At 38.5% G+C, this 25860-nt stretch overlaps 1 protein-coding gene across 5 annotated transcripts in view; it reads right to left on the reverse strand.

Annotated features, from left to right (window-relative positions):
* LOC103177998 (U2 snRNP-associated SURP domain containing) overlaps window positions 1-25860 on the reverse strand; it is a 46937-nt gene that overhangs the window by 8378 nt on the left and 12699 nt on the right. For 3 of the 5 annotated variants that reach the window (XM_042339009.1, XM_042339008.1, XM_042339005.1), the window contains 13 exons: window positions 25705-25787; window positions 23047-23212; window positions 19857-20065; window positions 17634-17677; window positions 11407-11511; window positions 11212-11278; window positions 10958-11115; window positions 10240-10405; window positions 9299-9378; window positions 5942-6029; window positions 2849-2998; window positions 2612-2671; window positions 918-1074 (listed from right to left, as the gene is read on the reverse strand). In XM_042339009.1, the coding sequence (XP_042194943.1) occupies window positions 918-1074; window positions 2612-2671; window positions 2849-2998; window positions 5942-6029; window positions 9299-9378; window positions 10240-10405; window positions 10958-11115; window positions 11212-11278; window positions 11407-11511; window positions 17634-17677; window positions 19857-20065; window positions 23047-23212; window positions 25705-25787 (1533 nt within the window). The remainder of the gene's footprint in view (window positions 1-917; window positions 1075-2611; window positions 2672-2848; window positions 2999-5941; window positions 6030-9298; window positions 9379-10239; window positions 10406-10957; window positions 11116-11211; window positions 11279-11406; window positions 11512-17633; window positions 17678-19856; window positions 20066-23046; window positions 23213-25704; window positions 25788-25860) is intronic. The other 2 variants (XM_042339006.1, XM_042339007.1) reach the window with 2 other exon arrangements.

Raw genomic sequence — 25860 nt, forward strand, 5'->3', positions numbered from 1 at the left:
AATTGGATCATTGCCCATTTTAATCCTTTTTTCCTTTTCTCGTTATTCTTTGATATCCGTATTTCCCAAGTATCTATCGCCTCCTTTAAACAACCCAATGGATTTTACATATTATTGGAGTAGCAATATCTGTGACATGACCAAGTTCCCAAACTTGCTGCTGAGTGGAACTGCAGTTCAAATCCATATCCTGCCACTCCAGAGTTGTAAACCAAACCACAACTTTAAAAAGCCAAGGTATTACTGAATATAAAATATATATTAGGTACCAAAACAGAAGTCGCTGGGAAGACTCAGCAGGTCAACGCAGCATCTATGGACAAAGGAAACTGAGTCAACGTTTCTAGTCCACGACCCTTCGTCAGAACATCAACCGTTCTGACAAAGAGTCGTGGACCCAAAACGTTGATTCACTTTCCTTTCTCCATAGATGCTGCCTGACCTGCTGAGTATTCCCAGCGACTTCTGTTTTTGTCTCAGATTTCCAGCATCTGCAGTATTTTGCATATATTAGGTAGTTCAGAGTTGTGGAATAATTTGGTCACTCAATCCATGACTATTTGTGAGACACTGCTGTGTGCAATTGGCTGCCACGTTTTGCCCAGAAACATAGTCAATTCACTTTATAGTATTCTGTGAAGCACTTTCAGACATCTCAACGACGTTATGAGGCACCATATCAAATGCAAGGATTATTATTATTATTTTTTACTCCAAGCTAATTCTTTTGCAGGACATCTCGACTGTGCAAATCTTTCCTCCGTCTTTCCTTCTTCCTGCAATCTAGACATTGGAGTCCCAAGTTTGCAAACTTCTAATTGCTACCTCTTGATTTATCTATGCCTCTCAATTCCCTCTTGCATTATGGGCCTTGGTTTCCAAATTTAAAAAATCTCAAAAATAAAACAATCACTTACTTGGAACACCATCAAGGTCATCATCTAGCACCTTCAATGGTATACCATCAAGGTCCTCTAAAACAGTTCCGTCAATTGGGATTCCATCTACATCCTCCAATGGTGCTCCATCAAGTTCTTCCTCAACAGGTGTTCCATCCAGTTCTTCAGGCTCTGGCTATCAAATATACAATCCACATGGTTACCACAACTACATCACTTGTCAAACATTAGATTCTACAAATAGATCAGGACAATCTACCACTCTTTTTCAGTTCCTTCATTTTCTAACTGTGTTTCAACTCATTTGAAAAACAAATTGACGATTTTACATCCTATTGAAAGCCAGGCAAATGTTAACAAAGTATTGGCAAACATTGTAAATGAGTTGTGTTGCTGAAATCCAAATTAAACAAGGCATGAACCACAAGGATGATTTCTGAATATCATTGAAATCAGTGACATTTTGCTAGCAAACTTCCTCCACAGTAGGTTACTTTATGCAACGTGTACCACCTGGGATGATTAAAACAACAATTTGCAATATAGCAGTATTGTTGTTACTTACAATGTTTGCCAATATTTTATAACACTTCCCGTGGGAAAGTCTCAAAGCATTCTAAAAACGTATTTAAAACACATTGATGGTGCTGATGTTTAGGAAACAAGTGTGACGTGATTTGATCACCCCATGGGCATTTTCAAATAGTGCTTCAATTAATTGCATTTTTAATCACATAAACGCCTCGATTTCAGAATATGAAATGCCATTGCATAAACACAGAGTAACTGAATGCAACGTGATGTGCATGCATTGTTTACTCGTACACTGTTAATTTTCACTGCTTCTTGTCTGCCTATTTCATCAATCCAATAGCCTAACCATTCTTAAATTACCTTAACTGATCCAATCACACCGCTTCATGCAGCTTTGCACATGTAAAATTTACAAAGTATAGAACTTTTTTTTAAGAAGTAAAAAACTCAATCATCTCAATTCCCATCAATGCATTCTGAAACTTCAATTTCCGTGCAAATTAAAATGATAGATTATTGTAATTAGTGGATGAAGAAAAACAAAAGTACTAATGATACTGAATATTAATGAATTGTAAATGGCAAAGGAATCTAAACCATAAAAGTACGTTAAAATGGGCAAAAATAGAGAAATGAAAGACGTGTATATTTAGCATTGTTATCAGTTCACCATTGGCAGTTTCACATTCGGTATAATGTTTTTTTCTTGTCAACTGCACTTGATAATTATAGTACGTCTTTTTGCTGGTTTCAGAGGCTGCTGTAACTATGACATGGATGGTAACTTACCGATCCTTAAATATCAGTTGAGAATTTGATCACTTATTTCACCAGACAATCATTGCACATTTAAGTATATTGCATTTTAAGGTCTTTATCGATGCATTGTGCTGTCACAGTCCAAGACACTCACTGTGATCTACAAACATACTGAAATATTTGTTTTCTTTTAAAATGCACCAATCATAGGTGCATTTTTAAATCCACACCAAAAATGCTTCATCTGGATATGTATGTTTCAATTTGATGACCATTTCACTTCATGAAAATAGCTAAAAGATTGCCCCCAAGCTACTTTTCACTGCACATTTACCAATAGCCATTTTAAGATTCTGTAGAATAAGTAACCCAATGTCTATATTTACAAAGCACAGCCTTCACTGATCACTGTTTCTTACCTGTCGCTTACAGACAACATCTTTGTTCTCTTCAACGTCCACCAATCCAAGATAGATAGCCTGGGGAATAACAAAGTGGGGAGAGTCAATATGAGCTAGGCACTGCCACAGCAAAATTAAAAATGAACTGAAAAGTGTTATTGATTAATTTAAATAAAAGTCTGGCCCATGAACAAATACAATATTTTGTGTTAAATTACACATTCAAAGAAAAGGTACAAAAAAGGTTTCACTGACCATAGTTTGAACTACCTGGGATTTAGAGATCTCTTTGATTTCTTCCTCCAGGTCCACGAGGCCAAGAAATATATTTTGAAGTTTAATGAGGAAGGCATCAGGATAAACCGTCCAGTCCTCCCAGGCTCTAAAGCAGCCCATCACCCTTTGCTTTAAAAACAATTGGGGAAAGGTCACAAACAGCGACATCACGTTACACTGCAGCGACTTAATGTCAGACACTTTACTAAACAGGATGTAAATAAAGTTCACAGATCTGTACGGAGTTATTGTCTTGTAGCCCACACTGCTTGAATTTGTTGGAACAGAAAGCCATCTGCCAGTGTTATGTGCTGTTGTTGGCTGCTGAGACACGACCTACATTTCTCTTTCTTCTTGGTCATTTCCACCCCTCCCATGTTTATTTTAATTTATTTTCACTGCTTTCATTTTTCTCAAGATACTCTGTTTTTATTCAGATTAATTTTTTTCTTACAATACCCTCCCCCAATTTCCTCCATCACCTTCTTTCCTTATACAGTAAAACTCATGATAACACAATCCATTTTATCTTGCCACCATCACTTCTTAAGTCATCATGCTGTCAAAATCACATCCACAATTATTTATGTATTATGCCTAACTCAGCACTACTGATAACTCGTCGCTGAGCCCTTTTCCATTAGCCAAGAGTTTCTGCTAATTCATTAGAGCAGTTTGTTTTAAAAAAAAGGGAATTAGAGAAGCATATGTGGAGGAAGAGTATTAAAGGGTAGGATGATAGAGCACAGAATTTGATTTTTTGGGGTCAGCCAGGTGTCTGACACATACCCATCACCACGCTTAAGAGCATCCAAAATTGGAATCGGGATGCAAGGCTTCATTGAAGGTATAAGCACTGACACCAATACAATGGGACAAATAGCTTCCTGCTGAACCATATGGTTCCATGCTATGGTCTTCCTTACAGACCTATCTCTCTGCTCTCCCCACAACCCAGTTAATCAATTCAGGAGCTCAGCGAGAATCATCATAACTGGCCAACTTTTTCCATCATCAAATAATCTGTCATTAGCAGCCAAATGCCTGAAACCGTTCAAACAGATATTTTATGTTGTTTGGCGTACACCATCGTTTGTGCTTTAAGTCCCTAATGTATACTGCACACACAGCATGAAATGTAGATCGACAAGAAATGCTTCCAAACTGCTGGCTCCTGACATAGTTTGACTTTAACTGCTGCTCCCAAAACACTACTGGCAATACAAAAAACCCAAACATAATTGCTGATATAATTTAAACAGCATTCCTACGTCTGCAGGATAAGAAAGAGAGGTTAGGAAAAAAAATGGATGTTCCAAGTTATGTCTGGAACAGGACTTAAAAGGGATTGGATAAATATGAGGAAAAAGATGAAAGAGATATAAGAGGGAAAATAAATGGGTTTCGAGCACATAGCTCCAACAGGAGTGAGCTAGTTTCAGCAAAGGCCTCTTTCAGTGCTGTCAATTTTCTAGGGTTCTCTGAAATGCAGCAGAAAGCATACTAGTGAAAACAGCTTTGCCACACAAGAGTTCTCGCTTTACAATTTTACAGCGCAATGGCTTGGTTTATGAAAATGACAGATATTACATCGGATAACATTTACATTCAGGATGCAAGATGGCCTCATTTTTAGTAGCTTATTATTAAAAAAAGGATCAGGAGAAAAGTTCAGACAAACAAGCTATTCTGGAGTAAATTTATAACAACCTATACATATCCTTCACGTAGGATTACGTCTCAGCACACATCACAGTGGCAGGGACAGACGCCGGCCGAGCATGGGAAAAGGGAGAGGTGACCATAAGCGTGGTCGAAGAAATAGGTTTTAAGATGGGATTTCAAGACAAACAGAGAGGAGGCGAGGCCAGACAAAGTCAAGAAGTTCCAAAGGTTAGTGACATAGTGACTGAAGGCTCAGCCACCGATGGTAGCCCCAAGGTGTTGGTAGATATACTGCCCCTCGTCCCGCAATCTTCCCCAATCCAGAGTCGCTGCAATATAAAAAATTACTATATGTCTTAACACTTGCTATTTTGGGTCAGCAGATGTTGAACATATGTGGAAACCCATCACCATGCTTAAGAGTATGCAAACCAGACTGAGTTCCACATTAGAGTTGGGATTATACGCCACCCACATATGGAAAGTTCCTTGTGTCTGGATTGCACACTCTCACCCTGGAGGGACCTAATTTTGGACGGTATTAGATTTAAGTTGGTAAGGGTTTAAATATGGGGATCTCGGAATGCGTATTGGGGTACTGCAAAAGTTTAACCAGCTAAACTGCATAGCTTGCTATTAAGGGTACTGTGTAGCAAGCTTCCCGCTGCTTATCCAGCTAAGACCACCTTACCTATTAGGGCTTTGGCTTGAGAAATTAACAGGAATGGAGTGGGAAGAATCCTGCCGCCAGTGATTGGTCTGCCCCTCCAAGTCCTGCTGCGGAGCCAGTGCCCTGGAGAACTGCAGTACTGCCTGTCTCAGGAACTAAACCATTAAGGCCATCACAGAATATTGACAATTCTAACGTTCTATTGCTAAGTATGTCACCTTGAAGTCAGTTCAGCTCCTAGGAAACCCTGCTTCCCTCTCCGGCCCTCCGGAGGAGGGTCTGGAGCCTACTACGCATAGTTGTAAATAGTAAAACACATTCTTTCAAGAAGAGATTTGTTTGTACAAGAAAATTTGCCCACGTTCAAGCCAACATCACATCATAAAAAAAGTGACAGCAGCAACAAATCAGAGACGGAATTAATTAATAGGGATTGTAATTTGTTCCAAGAACTTATTTACGAAAGATCAAATCCATGCAGTTATGGTTGAGGTATCCTGGAACACACAGCAGTTGAAACATTTAGAACAGAACATCTGAAACATTAAAGCACACGTTGAGTTACTGCTGCGGCAAACAGATGATGTAACTCTCAAAAAAGTAACCAAAGTCTCAGAGGACGGCCAGAGTAATATCATTGCCCCACTTAGTAGCACACATCTGTTATGTAATGTGAATGTGCGTAGCCTTTAAAAATGATTGACCAATTAAAGTGGTTACAGTAATCATCTAATTACCTTGAAATTCTCCGACTGTAAGTGACCTTGTATTGACTTATACGTTGCATTAAGGTTTGCAAATATCTGACATAGCTTAGATTCAAAACTGCAAGTAAAACAGAAATATCAATGCGTGAGGCAAACCAAACAAATTAACTCATAGCTAGGGTTTCCAATTTGTTTTAATATAACGATTTAAAGTACTTTGTTCAGCATGGACTAACTTTCACTATATCGTTTTATTGTGCTTTCAGTGGTCTTATTTGAGAAACAAGTAATTATCAATAAGCATAAGCAGTGTAAACAAGTAACACAGAAGAGAAACTGTGAAAATGACCCTCATTCTCAAAGTTTGCTGCTGTGACCATGCAGGCTGGAAACATTTTAAGTATGAAATGCTGCCATTGGTGAAAATATATACGTTTCTCCTTCTGTGGGAGCTTATCAGCATTGAGCAAATAAATACAAACTCACCTGGTGTACTGATCTGACTTTATCAGTTCTAAATGCCCCAACTATTCATTTACCTCGATCCCTATTTGGATCACACACTCTCTCCCTGGAGGGACGCAACCTACTTACCCAATTCCAAAGAGTAATAGATGTCAAGTCGGCAAGTGGGAACCCCAGAGCGTGCTTTGTGGTACTCATGGGAGATTAACTAGCTAAAACTGCCTAGCTCACCATTGAAAGCACTGCCTGGTAAACTTCCTACTGCTTGTCCAGCTAGGACCATCCTACCTTTTAGAGTTTAGGCTCACAGGGTTAATGGGAGCTGAGTGGGTAGAATCTCTGCTCCCAGTGACAGGTCTGCCCCTCCAAGACCTGCTGATGAGGCAGACTGACTGATCTGTCATCATCAATGTCCTGGAGTAGCATGGATCCTCCTGGCTCAAGAACCAAACCGCAGAGGGTTGACTCATTTCTGACATTCCTTTGCCGAGCACACATCACCTTGGAGCCAGTTCAGCTCCACGTGTATACTTGAAAACAAATGCATTTGCTGTGCTAGCAGGGATTCTAATCACAGATTAAAATCCCCTTCAACAGCACAACAGATTAAGAGGATCTCCTTGGCATCAGCTACATTCCGGTCTGAACAACAAAAACCTTCATTACTCATCTACAGATTAGCTTCTACAGTATTCAATTGCTCCCACATCGATTTCCAAATTGCAGAAAATTAATTATGGCAGAAAATAAATCGCATTTAAATTCAGTAAATAAACTGGGGTCTACACAACTGAAGAGAAAGGACTGCAGGTCAGTACCAGCAGGTTTCTTTGAACAATCTAGTCAGACTCAATAATTTTAAAAAAACTTCATCATCTTGCAACAAGATCATCTTGAGTAGTGCAACAGCAAGTCAGTTGCTCAAGAAAGTTTCAATTTCACTGGACTTCCCAAACATAAGTATAAGTGGCTGATAAGCTGCAACAAGTTTGAAAGCTCAGACAAGTCCTATTTACACAAACCTGTGCAAATTCTGACTGTTAATGATGCTTGAGGAAAGAAGAAAGCTACAACTGAAGCCGGGTGTTTTTTTTTTTACATCAGTTCAACCATTGACAGAATTAGATGGTTTGGCTCTGGCCTCTGTCTGAAAGTTGAGGTTTCACGATCAAAAACAGGATTTGAATACATATTCTAGACCAACATTCATGGAGGCCAACACTTGTGGATTAAGGGAGCTACATTGTTAGCAGATGTCTAAACTGTCCAGCCTGCCAATTCTGGTCATTCAGATGGAGATTAAAAATCATATGGAATTAATTAGGCGCGATCTGCTGGCCAATATTTTTCCCTCATGCAACCTTTTACAAAAATAGTTTGATTTGTCCTTCACAGTGCTGTTTGTTGGATATTGCTGGCACAGAGCATTGGTTGTCCATATAACAGCTAGTTAAAGTAAGCCACGGTGCAAAAATCACTTTGGGACTCTACCATAAGGTATGACAATAACCCACAAAAATTTTGTAATAATCCTTAACACAATTAGGGCAGTCTGCGATGCCTGAAGAGGTAGTCAAGTTGCTGAACTGAGTTTGCTAAGGCTTATCAGAACCTCATACAGAGCTTTGCACATAGCATCAACAGCCTCTCCTGGCAGCAAGCAATATTGCAAGTGGTTTGCACATTTTATTCAGAAGTTGGAAGCTTTTGGGCCAGTCAACTGTTTCATAACATAGAAAATTCTAAAAAAAACTAATTCCTGATGCAAGCTAGTCAAAGTGCACCAGCAGAGAGTGCAAAATGAGGAAAAACTAGGGACAATGCGGGAACTCAGCCAAATACTGACAAGCAGTGAAGCTCAGAGTTCGTTAATTAGGTTCTCCCAATGATTAAATGTTCCGATTGTATTGATAAATACGGTATATTTTATCCGAAAATGGGAATAATTTTAAAAAGCTTTCATTTGATATGGTACCTTACCATGTCATCAAAACATCTCAAACAGCAACATGGGATTTACTGTGAAGTGTAATGACAGTGGTACTTGCGGGTGAATAAAATGAGTCTAACCTCTTGCCAATTACAATAATGAAATATGTATAAAAACATAAGGAGGTGTTTCAAAGCAGTAAAACCAAGAAGGCATCAATGTCATTGTAGTCATGACTGAGATTAAATGGAGACTTTTCAAGCCTTCCAGTCACTGGTAGGTTGGCTGCATGGATTAGTTTGGATAAAGGAATTAGCTGTTGGAAAGCAGACATTCAATCCCACTTTGTTCCATCTTCATATGATTAACCTCCTCTCTACCAACTCCATCCACTCCATTACACTTAACACTGGCATTAAGATCACCATTTCCTACTCTTAATGTATTCTTTATGAAGCACTTCAACATGTTCACTCTAAAATGAAAGTTGCTCTAAGAGTGTGCCATTGTTCCTTGGCCCTCATGAGCTGGAGCTCATCTTCATCAGATTTCTCTTTCTCCCAATATCCATAGAATTCTAAAATCTAAATATTGCATCCAGCCACTGCTTAACTGCTTTCCTTTCTTATTTTCAACCCAGCTGACGCACTGCACTGGCTTTGATAAAGTTCCTCAATAAAGTTAATAGTTCCTTGAAAAAATGGCCAATGTTTTTCTTTCTAATGAAACCTAAACTCTGCTTATTTAATTGGTTTCTAGGCTTTTTTTAAAAAAATGTGGTCGATGCACTAAGTGCAGCACAGTCACCATGAAGATAAAAGAGCGATTTGCGATCTGGACCATTATGTAATTGATACTATACCAATTTATTTCAACCACAGATTATTTATATGTAAAAGGTCATTTGCACCCATTTATACCAAATAATTTGTTCAGTAACTCACGACCAAATTATCAAATTAATTATTACATTTGTAAACATGAATACTTACAATTTTCTGTAGTACGAGGCATTTGCAACCTTAGCAGAAGAATTATACAAAACATCCGAGACCAAATAAAGTCTGGCAATCTGGAATATAAAATAGTTAACCAACCTAAGGAACGCAAGTTTGGTTTGTGATTAAGTTTAATTTTGAAATCTGCTGTTGACACACACATACCCCCCCACCCACCCACACGACCAACCCACCCACCCACACACTTCCAACCCCCACCCCCAACCCCCTCATTCTCTGGGTGTGCAGGGCCCATGCTCAAGAGGTGTAGAAAGGGACGCGTGCAACTTGCAATGCATTTGGCCATAGCCTCTCTAGCACTTGCTGGCAGGATTGGGTGGAACTTGTAGAGCTGATGCAGGGGAAGCCATGCTCAATGAACAATTACAAGTTGCCCAGCTCTCTTTTGAGGCAGCATAAGGGGTGGTGAAATATATTTTGGATTTTTGTGTTATTTTAAAAAACATAAACATCCCACACACCATATGAAACTTAGGCTCTATATGTTCCAGTTTAATTTGGTCTAGTTTCACATTTATACGGTATGAACAATATCATCGACTGTATAGCACCCTTCACATGGGATAGCATCTGAGTGCTTAAGTGGCGGAGCCTGACTCTAAGCCTGCAGAGGTTACCTTAAGCACAGTTAAAGAGAAAGATCTTCAGGAGCTGAAGAGGGGGAAGGTGGGGGCAAGGCAGAGGGATTGAGGGAGAGTTCCAAAGTTTCGGGGTGTAGTGGGTGAAATCACGACCTCCGATGATGGAGCAGAGGGGACGAGAGACTAGCAGGAAGCTAGAGCCAGCTGAGCAGTGGAGTTAAGTAAGCAGGTCGGAGAGGTAGCCAGGTGGTAATAATAAGGCGGTAAGGATTTGCAGACAAATGTGAGGATCTTGAAATTAAGGATCTGCAAACATCATGCTTCAGAACAAACCTTTTTGGGTAATGGCGTTTTGAGAATAGACAAAGACTCAGCAATACATTCCACAATCTCTTCAGCAGCTTCCGCATGATTCAGACAGAAGATCATGGCATCGCCCACGTCATTCTTCCGTGGCGTCAGGCCACGCAGCAGCTCCTCCAACTTATCTCTTTGACTTCAATAATACAAAAAAAAAAATAGATTTAGTACATCATTTCAAGCTGTACTTCATAGCTCAATTATATTCAAAGAAAATACTAATTTCACTGACAACAGCAGCTTGCCTGGATCTATTAGAATTTACGATTTGCTATTAGAATTTACTGATTCACCATTAAACTTTTGTTTTGCATTAAAGTATAAAGTGCCAGAAAAGAAAGGATTAATGTAAACCTGCTCCACAGTAAATTTGCATTGTATAAGGAGTCGAAAAAACCCTCACTTCTGTCATTGCAATATTAAAGGTATTATGTTATTAAAATGCAAGAAGTTTGCTTATCCATTTCTGTCCATTGCAACTGTTGTAGTATTAGTAAACATGGATTTGCAATCAGTTACTATTTTTAGCTTGAAAATCCTTGTATTTGATATAGCACCTTATCATGCTGTTGAAACACGAAGCACTTCAGAGTATATTGTAAAGTAGAATGACTGTGTATTTTGTGGGTGAAACATAGCAGCCAATTGCGCACAGCAGTGTCCCACAAACAGTTGTATTATTGTAACATACTCTTCTTTCAGTTGGCCCTTTTTCACATGCTCCTCAACTCGTGCCTCAGTTTCTTCCAGCAGCTCCTGTAGATATGGGTTTAAAGGAGGTGGTCGCCACAGTGAGCCATTTTTGAACATGCGGAAATCTACTGTACGCCACTTGGTTGGCGAGTCCCCCTGTCAAGAAGGAACAGCCACAATTTGAAACAATAATTAATCAAGTTGTCAAGCCATATTTAACTAAATCATATCTATGCAGAATAGTAGGATTACCTGCAGTATTGAATACAATTTCCATCTGTAGTAAATGTGGGCTGGACTTTGATTCTCAAAGAGGAATCTGAAAAATCCAATAAAACTTATTTCAAACTTGAAATCAAGTGCATTTTGCAACTATTCTTACATTCTCCCAAATGCCAAACCACAAAAGGTAAATGATGAAGACATATAATGGATTAAGAATAAAACCTGAACATGGGGTTGTTGATTTCTCGGTTCATGATCATGGCTTCAAACATGGGTCCTTCACGCACCACAAATTCGATCATCCGGTGAATAACACACATCAAGTTTCTAAACAAAACAAAATGAGGAAAATCCATTCAGGGCCAAGGGCCAGCAATGTTGAATGAAGAAACGAGTCTTATGCAACAAAAGTTCCACAACACAGCAAGCAGGTAGTTCTCATTAATGTGGAGCAAGATTACCAACCTGTGGCTTTGCAAATCACTTTAGGTAACCAATGCTAGTATGTTGACTAGATTGTGCTTGCAACACAATATTTTTTAAAGGGCTAAACGTTCTACTGTCTACCTCAAATAGTGTTCCTTCAAAACTGCAAGCAAACCCTCCAGTTTATTCTAAGCGATTTGCCTGGAGTCCTATGATTCACCCTGAATATATGTTTTAGACACATAAGACTCTCTTGGTGTTAATCGTGGGGGTACTTTAAGATTTGCTCTTTTAAAAATCCATTTCAGTATTGTACACTAGGGCTTTGACTGCAGGGACAATATTGGCAGACACGTTTTCAAAGAACATGCAATTCAGAAGAGTTGATGGAATGATGTTTCACATGTATAGTAACTAACTTTACCGAAACACACATTTGGTACATTACTTTCAAAGCTCTGACCACAGGAAAAAGATGCAAATTTTATTAAAAAAAACAAACACATAGGAGAAACATTAAGGTTCCTACAATAAGTAACCAGGGCTAAAGTAAATGCTTCTCATATGCCCCCCCACCCCCCGCATTTGTAAAGGATGCTGGAAATCGAAATATGGAAACAGTTTGTACAACAACTTGAAGTTATTCACTAAAGGTTTAACAACATTTTTAGAAATGTAGCAGCTTTGTTAATGGCATTCAGGCCCAACATGTACTGGGAAAAAAACAGCAGTTTAACATTCAAGATGCAACAAATTTGGCATCATACTGCAGAAAACCAAAATAACGCCAACCTATTTTAACAATTTTTCAATGTTGAAGGTCTGTTTAAAATAAATAGGTTGCAAGTAAGTAATGTCTCGTGTAAAGTACACTCCTATCCATGGACTATAAACATTCATTCCTATAGCTACGATGTCTCCATTTCCACATTTGGCTGATGACCTATCTCCTTCATTTCAGTCTCTATTCCCTACTCCACCCCCACCCCTCATCGCCCATTCAATTACACTTACTAGTACACAAATTATTTTCACACTTGCTTGATCACATAACACAATGGTCAATTGCAGAAGGATACCCAAAAAGGTCTTCTGCAGTTCCCCATTCTCTTTAAGTTGGAATGCATTCCATTCCAGTGGGGCAGCCAAGAGTCAGTAAATAGCCAAACAAATAGCACCAGTGGCCAGAACTGTCCTTTCCTAAGCCCATTGCTTCCCATCCACCCCTTTAGTTACCAGGTCAAAAATGGCTTATTACTAAAAATATTTGGAAAATATGAAGAACCAAAGAGATGATCCTCGTCTGCTTGCCACAAACATTTCCCCTCAAAATAATCTATTTCTGTTTACTGTTTTGTGGTTATGGGCTATTCTAAACTACTCAAATTATAGTATTGGCCCTTCAAGCTTTTCCATAACCAATTCACCCTCAGTAGAACTAATCTTCCTTTCTATTCCCTCTTCTTAGCTTTGTGGGGCCCCTTTCTGGATCAAAAAGTCTGCTTCATTGATCTTAGCAATATGATCTGAAAAATGGGCAGCAACACCACCCATTTCAGTTTAATGATGTTGAGCTGGAGAATGGTGTCTGTCATTTTGAAATTCATTACCAGTCAAGTGAGGCTGAACTAAACTACAAAATGATAGCTGCCCCTTTCTGCAGCCTGAAGCAGAAAGGCTGTGGATTCCTGAGAAATTGGTGCAATCAGTTGCTGCAAGCCAGTCCCTGGCTCCTGCTAAGCAAATCTTTTTGTAAAACAAAACTGACTGCAGAAAAGGAATTAAATACAATATTTCTTCTACCAAGGTTTACTACTGGAATAGAGCAAGAAGTGCTTTTTACTGACTGCTTTCCTTGGCAATATAGCACTGATATACTGCTTTGGAGCACCTCCCGATGTGAAAAGTGCTAACCAAATGTAATCTGTGGTTGTTGATCATATCCTTCCTATCAGGCAACATATAATATGCAGAAAGTACTCATAAATTGCAACAAATGTCAACATCTTGGCTTACCTACAGTATGGCATGTATTAGTTAATCAGGAGTGATTAATGCAAATGACAAGAGTACTGCAAATAAAGATTACATAGATGATTTCAACACGATCAAAGATTACATAGCCTTCATATCGAAAATGCCTCAGTAAATCTGGGACCCTGTAGGCCTGTTTCACACTAACAGGTGACCTTACAAACTGAGTCGTTGGCAGAAGCTTTGAAATATTATTGCACTTTCAAATTGGGTCCACATTTTTTTTTAATGTGGCTTTCTCTTCCCCTTTTTTTACATAGAAAATAAAAACTTTATAGCCCACATTTCTACATTTTTAACCGACTGAAGTGATAAAATGTTACCCAGGGTTCAAGAAACCGATATTTATACATTTACCAATGTTATTCAAGCTCAACACTTGAAACAAATTTGCCAGGTTACCCTTTGTACAGATCCCTCCAAATTGTAGTATCAAAACCAGCAGATCAAAAAAGTTACAATTATTACAATTTTTGTCTGTTCTATTCTAAACTAATCTATGTTAAAATAAAAAAAAGGCATTCCAATAACTGTTTAACACTGTGATAACACCATCATAACCACAGAACAAATAACGTTCCCGTTAATTAATTCCTGGTTTTAGATTTTTGTTTAAAAAAAAGCTACTTGAACTGCAGGCCTGACTCACTAAGCTCCAGGTTGTAGTCTTGTGGTACCTAAAATTATTACACGCAAAGCCGTGTAACATCTCAAAAGCTAATTGTGCATTTTAAAACTTCATATTGGATATAAGGATGCAGTGATATTTCCAAAAGGAGCTCTTCGTTGGTGCCATATTTTATTGAACTCTCTTGTGCGCTTAAAAAAAGTGTAAAAAAGAACGCTTTTACTGGACTTAAAAATGCTTCAGATAAACGAGTTAGAGATCCGAAGTATCGTTTGTTAATCTTCCTGTAGGTCCGCGGTGGGGAGGTGAAGGAGGAAATTATGCCACGTGTTCAACAGCAAGTTCAAACTCACTCCAAGCACAACATGTCCAACTTGAAACACATAAAAAAGGGCATCATTCTACTAACTTCAACTACCAGGTAAGCACTGCAAAAGATGGTCATAACTATATGCAAAACATTAATTAAAAAAGTGGTGTTCTCTCATTACTTAGACCAGTATCCAATTTTTGTTGGCCTTGAATACATCAAATCTACACAACACATGGTTTTAATTCTTGGGAGGACAATGGCAGCATTTTTTTTAAAAAAGCGGAATTGTAGTGAGAAAATAGCGTGAAGTGAGGAATGTGTATTGGAACAGTTGCTTTCTCAAGTGGTTGATCAGATGAGAAATATGTGCTACGTAGGACATATATGTATGTAAAGCTTCGAAAGAAAACTCCATTCCTAAAAGGATTAAAAAGCCTGGTGCATATCGACCAAATTTAAGTTAACTGCACAGTGCAGTTGTACCCAAAAGAAACATATTCAAAACTAGGGACAAATTTGTGCTGAGGTTCTTCCTCCTCCCCGACTAATATGATCAGGGTGTTTCATGTAAGCGGAAAGAAGTTTGAAAAGAAAAGTATGCAGGGCGGATTTTGTTTGCCAGAATTTAAACCCCAACCCGGGTAGGCCAACAAATAAAGGATGTTAAAAAAAAACAATTCAACTAGAGTCAATGAAGCTGATCGTACCATTGACTCTCAAATCTGAAATACTTTCCCATTCCGTGGTGCTTTGTTCAGGTCCCTCGCTGTAACAGGAAATTCAGCTTGTGCTGTTCACCACGGCCAACGTCACACGTCACAAAGAACTTTTTTTTAAAAATTAAGGATCAGAGTCCATCACGTGCCCAAATTTTGGTGATGGTCCTTTAGCTTGAAATTTTGCTGCATGTGCGCTGGAAGAAAACGTTCTGGCTGAGCTGAGCAAGGGGAACCTTCATAAATACAACCCCTTAATATTATTCCTAAAGTGTAGTCTCATGGCCCATTTCCAAATCAAGTCCAACACAGTAAAGGAACACTATAGACAGATAAACTGAAATGTAAATAATGGAAGACATTAGGTGTTTTAAGATGCTGAGAGTTTGAAATACTAGACTACCCAACAAAAATACAGCCACTGCTTTCTAGCTCATCATCAGTTATTTAAAACAGAGTTATCTGCTATTCTACATCCATTTATCCAGAGCAAACTCAAAACAAGAAAAGTGACAGCTACCACTTATATCAGACACCATTTCCAATCTGCCATAAATCACAAGTAAGAAAGTCAAAATTGCTTTACAGTTTAAAGCAAATTATGTAATTATGTTGTCTGAAAATGTCTAAGTCCTTCAGAAAACTAGAGTATCCGAATGTAGATTTCACCACTGAATATCATTTCAACAAGAAAGTTTACTCAGCCTAAAAATCCTAACTAACATAGCAGGCTGTTCCACGACTCTTGATATGGTGGATGGTTTATAAATAGAAGTACTATAGCCATCAGATGGATCTCTCCAGAGGTAAAGGAAAAATGAGCCACAGCTGCTAAGAAATCTAGTTGTATTCGGGAGACAAAAGGATTACAAAAATATGCAATCCAATCTGGGCACACAAACCATAGCTGCTTTAAACCACCACCATTTCTGCACTCTGGTATTTAATTTTGATTTCATTGAGCAACAATGGATAAGTATCTTCAGAAACAAACTAGATACAGGCAACAATTACAGTAACAACAACTTGTACTTACATAGCGCCCTCATCGCAGGGTTTATTCTCGGAGCGCTTAACAGTGGAGGGTGGGGGGTGGCCATAAGCACGGTCGAAGAGCAAGATTTTCAGGTGGGACTTAAAAAGGGGGAGAGAGGGGGCAAGGCAGAGGCATTGAGGGAGAGTGTTCCAGAGTTTCAGGGCATAGTGGCTGAAAGCGCGACCTCCGATGGTGGAGCGGAGGGTGCGAGGGACGAGCAGGAGGCTGTGCCAGTCGAGTGGAGGTGGCGGGTGGTGGAATGGGGAGTGAGGAGGTCAGAGAGGTGCCAGAGAGTGAAGGCATTTGAACACAAATGTGAGGATTTTGAAGTCGATCCGTTCTGGGAGCCAGCAATTAACGGTGCTGTATTCATTTGAAGTCACTTCTCAAAAAGGTTAACTTTCAAAATCCAACCCAAATCATAAGCAATGTTTTCCAGTTCACTGAACAGAATAGGTATTCAAACTTAAGGGGAAAAGGAAGGAATTTGGATCGGAAGTTGATATTTCTAGGGGAAGCCAGTACATTCACAATGAATCAAACAGTCTACTTTAGGCTAAATCTATGATTTTCTGATAAATATCCTTAAAATGTCAAACGTATAGAATTTTATATACTTCTAAAATTAATCAATGTCCCTGTCAATCAGGCACAAAGCATATAGTTTGGGAGGAAATGGCAACAACCAAACACAACCACAGTCACAAGCAATTTTTTAAAAGATTATAACTACTATATGAACTTCCCATATTCAATTTCAGGCTTACACTATCCTATATCAAAACACTGATACCCAGACAAGAAAACTAAGAGATGGCAAACTAATGTTGCCAAATAGTTTCCTTTGAAAAGTTTTAAATTGTGGCCAACTTGATTGGAAAACCGAAACATCTCTCACCAATGTTAAAATTAAAACCAAATTACATACTCACAGCCACTTCATTAATCCATCAATTTATAAAAAAAGGTATCAAATGCACCAATTTAACATTTCCTCAACTGGAAATAGTCAACAACTTGCATTTATATAGCACCCTTCATATGGGGTAGCGTCCCAGACCGCTTTCAGATCTACTGGCACATAAATATGTTTCTAACTATAGCTGTAAACAATTCTGTAAGTTCTCTACTACCTGAAACAACCTGAAGGGAAGGAAGGTGTGTTGAAGGATACCATTGCTCAGCAATCCAGGATCGTCACCAAGAGCACATGAATGACAATCATGTGAGAAGTCATATTTTACACAAGGGACACTTTCCACTAACAGCAGCAATGAAAAATGAAGAAACGTGTACCTTTCTGTTGGGATAACCACTTTGACTATGGCGTGCGACAGAGTCTGTATATGAAGTCACATCAGATAATAAAGATAGGATATATGAGTATTGGTAACGTAAGCAGCAAGTACACAAAAATATAAATACATATGCATTTTAAAAACCTTCAAGAAAGCAAACGTTTATACTGCTATACGTTAATACTTATCAAATTAAAAAAATGTCTAAGCATGTATTAAAGACAACTGAAATGCGCTACGAAAAAGCAGGGATAGAAATAACTGCAGATATTTGTCTTTGCTATGACATTAGAGCTAGGACAAACACTGTGCAGGTCGAGAAAATTAACATGAGAACTCTCTTTGGGTGCTCAAAACCGACACCATCAATATATCCTTTGCATTTCTTATACTGTGCGCACAGAATGTCAAGCAATGAGATGTGTTCAGCCAGCTATCTGGTGGACAGAAGTCATGGCAACCTCACATCACCAGCTTGTTCATTTTATTACTGTACTACATGTTAATTAATCTGTGACATAATACCAGGAAATTTGTAACACTTTCGGCAAGTATGTTAAAACTTCTTAAAAATATATATTCTTCCTATCCCATTTCTGCCAGTCATTCTATGGCTGTATGGAACAATCTCCCATGAGGGTTTATAGACTAAATGGAATTTGAAATTTGAAAAAGATATAGGCGGACACTATACACAAACACTGAAAAATTCAGTAATCTCGCACTTTGTCCAAGACCTAATATACAAAGCAGAATTAAAGACAAATATATCTAAACAGCTTTTCAAAATGCTAACTACAAACTGGTCAAAGCCAACAGGACAAATCCCGTGGAAGCTATTGTGGCAACTGTCTCTGATGAAGTTTGGTGTTTAAATACACTCAAAATGCTGATCAGTCTCAAAGTTTGGACTGGCGTTAAATATGTGAAACATCATTTTAATTTAAATAAGTTCTGCATTGAGATTCAATGTTCGACCATTTACCAGGATCTTTAATCTAATTTGCTGACACAAGTAATCAGCAAGAACACTTCCAATTTAATCATGGCAAGCTATAGTTAAAATTCTTTACTTTGGGGATAAGATGCTTCCATGAGAAGTATAAATAGGGTCAGAGAGAAGCACTGGACATCCCCAATTTATTGCTAGTGGCTTCTTTTCTGCTACAATGGAAATGTTTCTTTACTATCCAAAGGAAAACTGGCACACGAAAGGAAGTCAAGCATTACTTCAGGGGTTATCAGAAAACAAGGCAGGAGTCTATTCTCTGCTGCTCAAACTGTTGTGACAGGCTCCCATATGGAGAGGAAGGATGGGAGAAAGAAATTTGAAGGCAGCCTCTGACACCAAAAGAAACATCAGGAAACAACAAGTGAACAATCAACGGACAAAAGGCTGAAGGAGAGAGCCAGATGTAAATATCCCACCCAAAAAAAAACTTAAGACAAAAATTTAAAAGGAATGATGCTTATTTTAGGACCATTGGCATCTTCAAAGCTATTGTAGATGGGACCATAAAGGAATTTTAAAAGCAGCAAAAGATAATAAGCAATATAACCATAGGTGGATATTCTGTAGTCCTGCTTGACTTCCTTTTGGAGGGAGGGGAAAAAACAAGTGGGGCACGGAAAGAAGAAAATGAGGGAAAAGAGAAACAGAGCAGAACTTTCCCTCAAAAGACTATGTGGTTCCCAAGGTTGGTAGAAAGAACAATCCTGACAGGTCAAACATCCTTTCTCCCTTCCTTGCTCGGTATTCATATATTCTCTTTCTACGTTTACAAATGAATTCAATTAATAAATGAGTTTAGAATTGGAGACCTTGGTGATGAACAAGGGCAAACATTTTAAAACCTATATTATGTCCTGAGCTAAGGACTGCCATCAGAAATGTACATGGGCCCATACAATGGGTTCCAATTACAGTCACTATTTAATGACTAAAAAAAACTTTTTAAGTGATTAATGTTATCAGGAGAGTATTTAGTTCAGGCTACATCATAGACCAAAAAAAAGTTGATTTCTATCCCTGAAGAAACCCTAGTAAACATATGCTAAACTAGGACAGACATGTCTAGCAAAGCCTTATCAACTGTGTAACATTCTCTGTTAATAGACCAATATTATAAAAAGTTCATCTAAACCATTTATTTGCTAAACGAGTGCACATTTCTAGTCAGGTCTATTGTGACAGGCCCCTCACCTAGACTTTTTGAATTACCTTTTCAAAGTCCTCTTGATTTTTGGGCTGCATCACTGGGGTGGTGGGATTCTTCAGCCTCTCCCTTGGTTGGGCATTGAAAGGCAGCCCAGATGGAGGTGGCGGTAGGGTCAACTCCATCATGGCAGGTGGAATATAAATTGGGTGAGGTGGAATGGGCACAGCCTTACCCCAGCCCAGCTTCATTTCAAATTCCATAATTATTTTTCCTGAAAGACATTGAAAGCTCATCAGTCCCAGTACAAATTCAACTTTGATGAACCATGTGATTTATTTTGGAAGATGAGACTAAACATTTTGAGCGGTAATAATATCAAATCAACATGTCATCAGTCAGAATGTTTCAAAGGTGACCGTTCAATTCTTAAGCACTATTGAAGTGATATGCCAATAAACATATTTTATGTGAAAGTCAATTGGTTAAAAATGATTTTAATTAGAATTTAATTTTTAAAACCCAAATTCATTCCCCCTCCCCACTCATGCCCACGATCGAAACTTGCCTAACTGCAATGCTGTTTCCAGTCCTCGTGAAAGCTGTTTTCAGCAATTCCAGGCTGGAACTGGCATGATATACAGGCAGGCGGGTTTTAGGATGTTTTTAACAGGGTATTCCAGAATAGAATAATAGTCTTTACTAACAATGCTGATCCAGAGCGGTCTGCTGTGCTGCACAGTCATTTAAAATGCACTGAATATAGAGGGCAGCATTCAAGCATAACAAACATGGTTCAACTATCTCCCGGAATTGGTGTCAAAAGGCATTACTAAACCTGCTTCAGTGTAATATTAAATCATTATCCTCTTTATTGATCTGGACAGATTAGTTAACTATCTGCAATCTGCACAAACACATCATCGAATATTCTTTAAGTTGCAAATCATAACCTCCAGAGTGGAACTGTTTTTTATGTAGATATAATACATGGATTGGAAAGTACAGCACAGATTAATTAGTTGAATAAAACATAACCACAGTAAGGCGCCTGATTACTGTACCTCAAATTCGGACACTCTAGAGGTCCCAGGAGATTAAGACCTTGAGCAGTCAGCCACACATAGCAAAGCCCTGCTCTATGTCATTAACATGACATTTAACCTTGTAATCAGGCGTTATTAGCCTGTCTAAGCAAGCATGGTGGCATCTCAAGAATCTTTAGCGGAACAGAGGAAAACAGTCCGAGGCACTAAATAGGCTCATAATGAGCAGTTAACATAGCCTTTGAAGCATACAAAAAACTAAATGAGCAGAATCTAGGGTGAAAGAGAAAAATAATGCAGAAGTGATTGCTAGGCAATCTAGATCAGCATTGTTGGTAAAGACAATTATTCTGTTCTGGAATACCCTGTTAGAAACATCCCAGAAAGCCACGCTTCACTGAAGCAGAGGTTTCATCAAATGTCGTGGAAGTAATGCAGGAGCAGCCACACATCACAATAAGTTATTTTTGAATTAAAAATTATTTGCATTCATTTCATTCGCTGTGACATTGGTTTTCTAAGGATGTTCCAAATCTGTGCAAAACTACTTAGAGATACTGTTTCAAACAGAGCCGTGACCCAGCATAACCAGTATAACCTACACTGCTCCACAGGTATAGGATACAAGATTATTCTCTTGGGATTAAATTCCCCAACTAGCTCCCACCCCACCCTAAGATTAAAATGAAAGAAAGAAGCACAACAACATTCCTGGCATCATCTTGGACCTGCATGCTTGCAACCCTGCCTAACCATCTTGATAGCATCAGCGAAGTCTTCAACAATATCTAGATGGGATCTGCACTTTCACTCGATCTGCTTCCAGCACATCTACACAAACCCAATGTTGTTCAGCTCATGACGGACAACACCCAAAGTGTCTAGGCTATGACTAGAACCATTAGAATGCTTTGCCTTGTTATACCTCCTTCCCACTGCATGGTTGCTCAGTGTAGTGACTCTCACAATTACAGCTACAATCAGGCCAAGTATTAATTCCTAATCTGAACTTTTTAATATTGTCAAAGTTGCTCTGCAGTACAGTTTGAAGACTAATTCTTATTCAGTTCAAGGTTAATATTCCCATGTGTGTTGAACTTCAATGTCTGAAGAAAATTTGATTTCCATCTTAATTGACTGCCAGTATTTAAGACTCTTAATTGCTGTTTTCAACAACGTTTCACGAACCTCTAATGTTTCAGAGGAAGTGTGCTATTGTACTATTTTAAACACAAGTTTAGGTTGCAATGAAACTCTGATTCGATTCCAGTCAGCATTTAGATGCAAACTTTAGAAGGAAGTGAAAATGTGGGATCAAATTTTCCACTTAATAGGTGCCCATTAAGACAATTTTCAATCCCCAAATAACAGAATGTCGAAATAACAAACTACCATAAAACAGAAACACCAAACAGTCTGTGACAACTTTTGGTCAATTTGTAAGGGGAAGAAAGCAGACTATTTTTACCAATGGAGGGAAATATAACAAGGGACGTATTTTTAATATAGAATATCTTACAGGTAAGTTAGAACATGTCCTGGAATGTTATCAGACTGTCTGGATGTTAATCCAGGAAAAGTGACTAAAAGCGCAATACTGCTACTCAGCCAGCTCTAACCTTGGGTTGGAAACCCTATCTTTGATATTTTGAAGTTGAGGAAAGCACATTACACCAAATAGTATCCTACTTCTTGAGTCAATTACATTTTTCAAAACCTAATGTTTTTGTGGCAATTGTTAACTTGGTACGCAGAATAAACAACTGACTGGAACAAAATATAAGAAATATAATTATGCTATAGCAAAACCCTCAGAGTTATAAAGATCCATTAAGTTATAACACATGGTGTAGGAAAGTAACTCAAACATTATGTTTATTAGTTATATCTATTCAATACAAACTAAGTATTGTTTGTGCGCAAGAAATGGGTCAAAGGAACTGCATTAATTTACCTCAGCCTAACGCATTACCCAGTGGCTTTAGCAACTGAACTTTCAAGTTTAGTCTGTAATGAAGTGGAATGGGTTGAAGGAGAATTTTTTTTAAAAAAACAGAATTTATATTTCTGCTCAATAACAACCACCTGCATTTATTTATAAAGTATCCTTCATGCAGGATTTTATTTCGCCTTAACAAGTACAGAAAGGAACCTATATTTAATCGTTCTGGTCTGACAAAGCAGTCAATGAATTCTCGCCCTCTCTTACCATTTAGATTTTTTAAAGCTCTTTCAGCATCTCGTCTGTTCATGTAGGCCACAAACCCACAATTTCTTTCTCTTGCTCTTTCCTCTTCTGTTCTTGGCCACATAATCTTAACACTAGCCAGAGGACCAAAGCGTCCAAATTCCTGGCACAGCATTTCTTCATTCATCTGCAAAGCACAATGAAACCACAGTTGCGGTTAACAAATTCATTTAGATTATTTAATGAGATGAATTTTTTACAGGATACAGTAAACCTCACACAAGTCGTATCAGTCAGGATGATTACATTTAATATGATTTAACGTGAAGTCCGAGTTGCGGGCAAATTGTAGAAGTCGTAGAAAATCCAATTTAATCAATAATCTACACTGCGTGTGCGGCATTTAATGCAGCCGGTAAGTCTGTTTGCTACACTTTGTCACTGCAGCCGGTAAGTGCGCATGTGCTAATTTGTCATTGCAACTGGTAAGTGCACACACAGTGACAGGTTATGACTACATTTCCCGTGATTTAATGAATCTTCACCCGTAACCACATGTGCCCTTCCCTGCAAATGATGGAATCGTACTGAACTGTAGGAAATGAAGTTCTGCTATGCATGTGACGACAGATAAAGACTACGTTTCCCGCGCTTCAGTGCAACTGAAAGGTAAGCGCGCATTGCATTGATGGGCAAGGACATAACTTCCCACAATTCAAGGCCTCCGGTAAGCTTAAGAGTAATGGAGGGTAGGGGAGCCGTGTTACGAGTTAGGAGGTCAATAATATGAATAGTACAAAAAAATCTAAGTGGTTTTGAAACTGAATGGGACTAGGGTGAATGTACAACTTAGGTATTTATACAATTTATAAAAATAATAATACTTGCATTTGATATAGAGTCTTATCATGTCTTCGAGACATCTCAAAGCACTTCACAGAAGATACTGTAAAGTGAATTGACTGTATATTTTGTGGGCGAAACGGGCAGCCAATTGCAAAAAAAGGAGTGTCCCAAAAATAGTCATGGATTGAGTGACCAATTTTTTCTTTTTTTTTTCCACATGAAAGAATTATTACTCCCGGAAAAGCTATCTGCCAATCGACTAACAACCGGGTTCCTATTTACTGCTAGGTGAAGAGAGGCCTGTGGAGTAAGGAAACTTTCCTAACGTTTCGCCTTGCCTGGAGGGCTCTTGCTTGCGAGGCAAGTGTTCTAACCACTGAGCTACAGGACTAGCTATAAGATAAGACTTACAAGATTTTTACTGTAGAATGTCTGTTTTCTCCCAGAATATACATGCAATATGTACTTTGTGAGACTACAATTGAAATATCCTGCATACTCTAATGTTAAAAGGTTTCAAATGGATAACAGATTGCTCCACTTAGAGGCATCAAAACACAAAAGGTTTGTTTGTGAAACTTCATTTAAGTGCAGTTTGGATTCTTTAATCTTACCATTTTGCGCAGAGAAATCATACTCAGACCAAACTGCGCAGACTGTAAACAGGACCGTGCTAAGATTTATTCTGGACAGAAAGTGTGAATTATTCCAAAAATAATTACATTTATAAACAAAGTACAAAATAAAACATTTATAAACCCTCATTTAAAAAAAATGTTCAGCAGCAAAAGGTATGAATGCTCCAACTTAAAAAAACCTTTAATGTACTTTAAAAACACAATGGACGCAAGTTTGCAACCTACTGACTGGCAAAGATGATTAATTGAATCTAGGTATTTTCTTTGGCCTGAGTCTTGGAATACTGAAGGGAGGTGCTTGTGTCGACTTCCTTGTGGCTAGCTACAAGGCAACATTGTTAAGAGGGTTGAAACATCAGCTCCACTCCACCATGCCAGATGTAATAGCACGGTGAAGCAGATAGGAGAGGCCTCCAGGTAAATGGGCAAGGCAGACGTTTAGCTACCCTTTAAAACATTTTTTTTGGCTAAACTAAAAATACTTGATTTGTTATCAAAGCCACTGCCAGGATGCCAAGACTTAAACTCTGATGTGTTGACACAAAAGGCCCCAAATTCAAATGAGATAGCTATACAGAATTTGCAGATCTGTCAGGATATAAGTGGGAATAAACGAATTGGCCTCCTCCTGTGTGTTTGTGCCACGGTAGGAAATATTTCAGTCAGGTTTCTTCTCTTGCAGACTAACAGGTGATACCTGCTGAAAGTCTCTTAGGCATGCAGATTGACACAGCATGTAACTTGTGCTGATTTTGCTTCTCGATTCCCCTCCCCCCCCCTACTCGCCATAATTCTTGATTGAAGTTCATGAATACAGTATAACCATTTTTCAAGCACCAGAGGTCAGTGATCATCAAGCCAAACCTTGCACAAATCACTGCCTTCAGAGAGAACTGGAGTTCTCACCACAACAATATAGCAGTAACCAGTATAAGCAGTTTAATGGACTTGCCTGGTAGGAAAGCAAATCTGAACATGTATTCCAAGCCTCAGTCTAGAGAAAATACCTAGGACTCACTCTCTCTCTCTCTCTCTCTATATATATATATATATATAAAAAATTATAATATATAATTATAAAAAATACACACAACAGCATTGACCTTCCATATTAACAATTGGATTTCGAATTCCCAATTAACAACTCTGAACCTGTTCTTACTCAGTTGGACTGTGTACAAAAAACTCATTTTACCTTGGGATTAATGTTACCGATATATAAATTAGTGGTGGTTGGATCGCCTGCATCATGGGAACCTGGTGTGAATTCCTCAAGTGCTGAAAGATGAGAAGAAATATCTCAGTACAGTTTTAAAGTCAACATCAGGACAAATTTACGAAATGTCAACAT

The sequence above is a fragment of the Callorhinchus milii genome, unplaced genomic scaffold (assembly GCF_018977255.1).
Source record: "Callorhinchus milii isolate IMCB2004 unplaced genomic scaffold, IMCB_Cmil_1.0 Scaffold11, whole genome shotgun sequence".
Lineage (NCBI taxonomy): Eukaryota > Metazoa > Chordata > Chondrichthyes > Chimaeriformes > Callorhinchidae > Callorhinchus > Callorhinchus milii.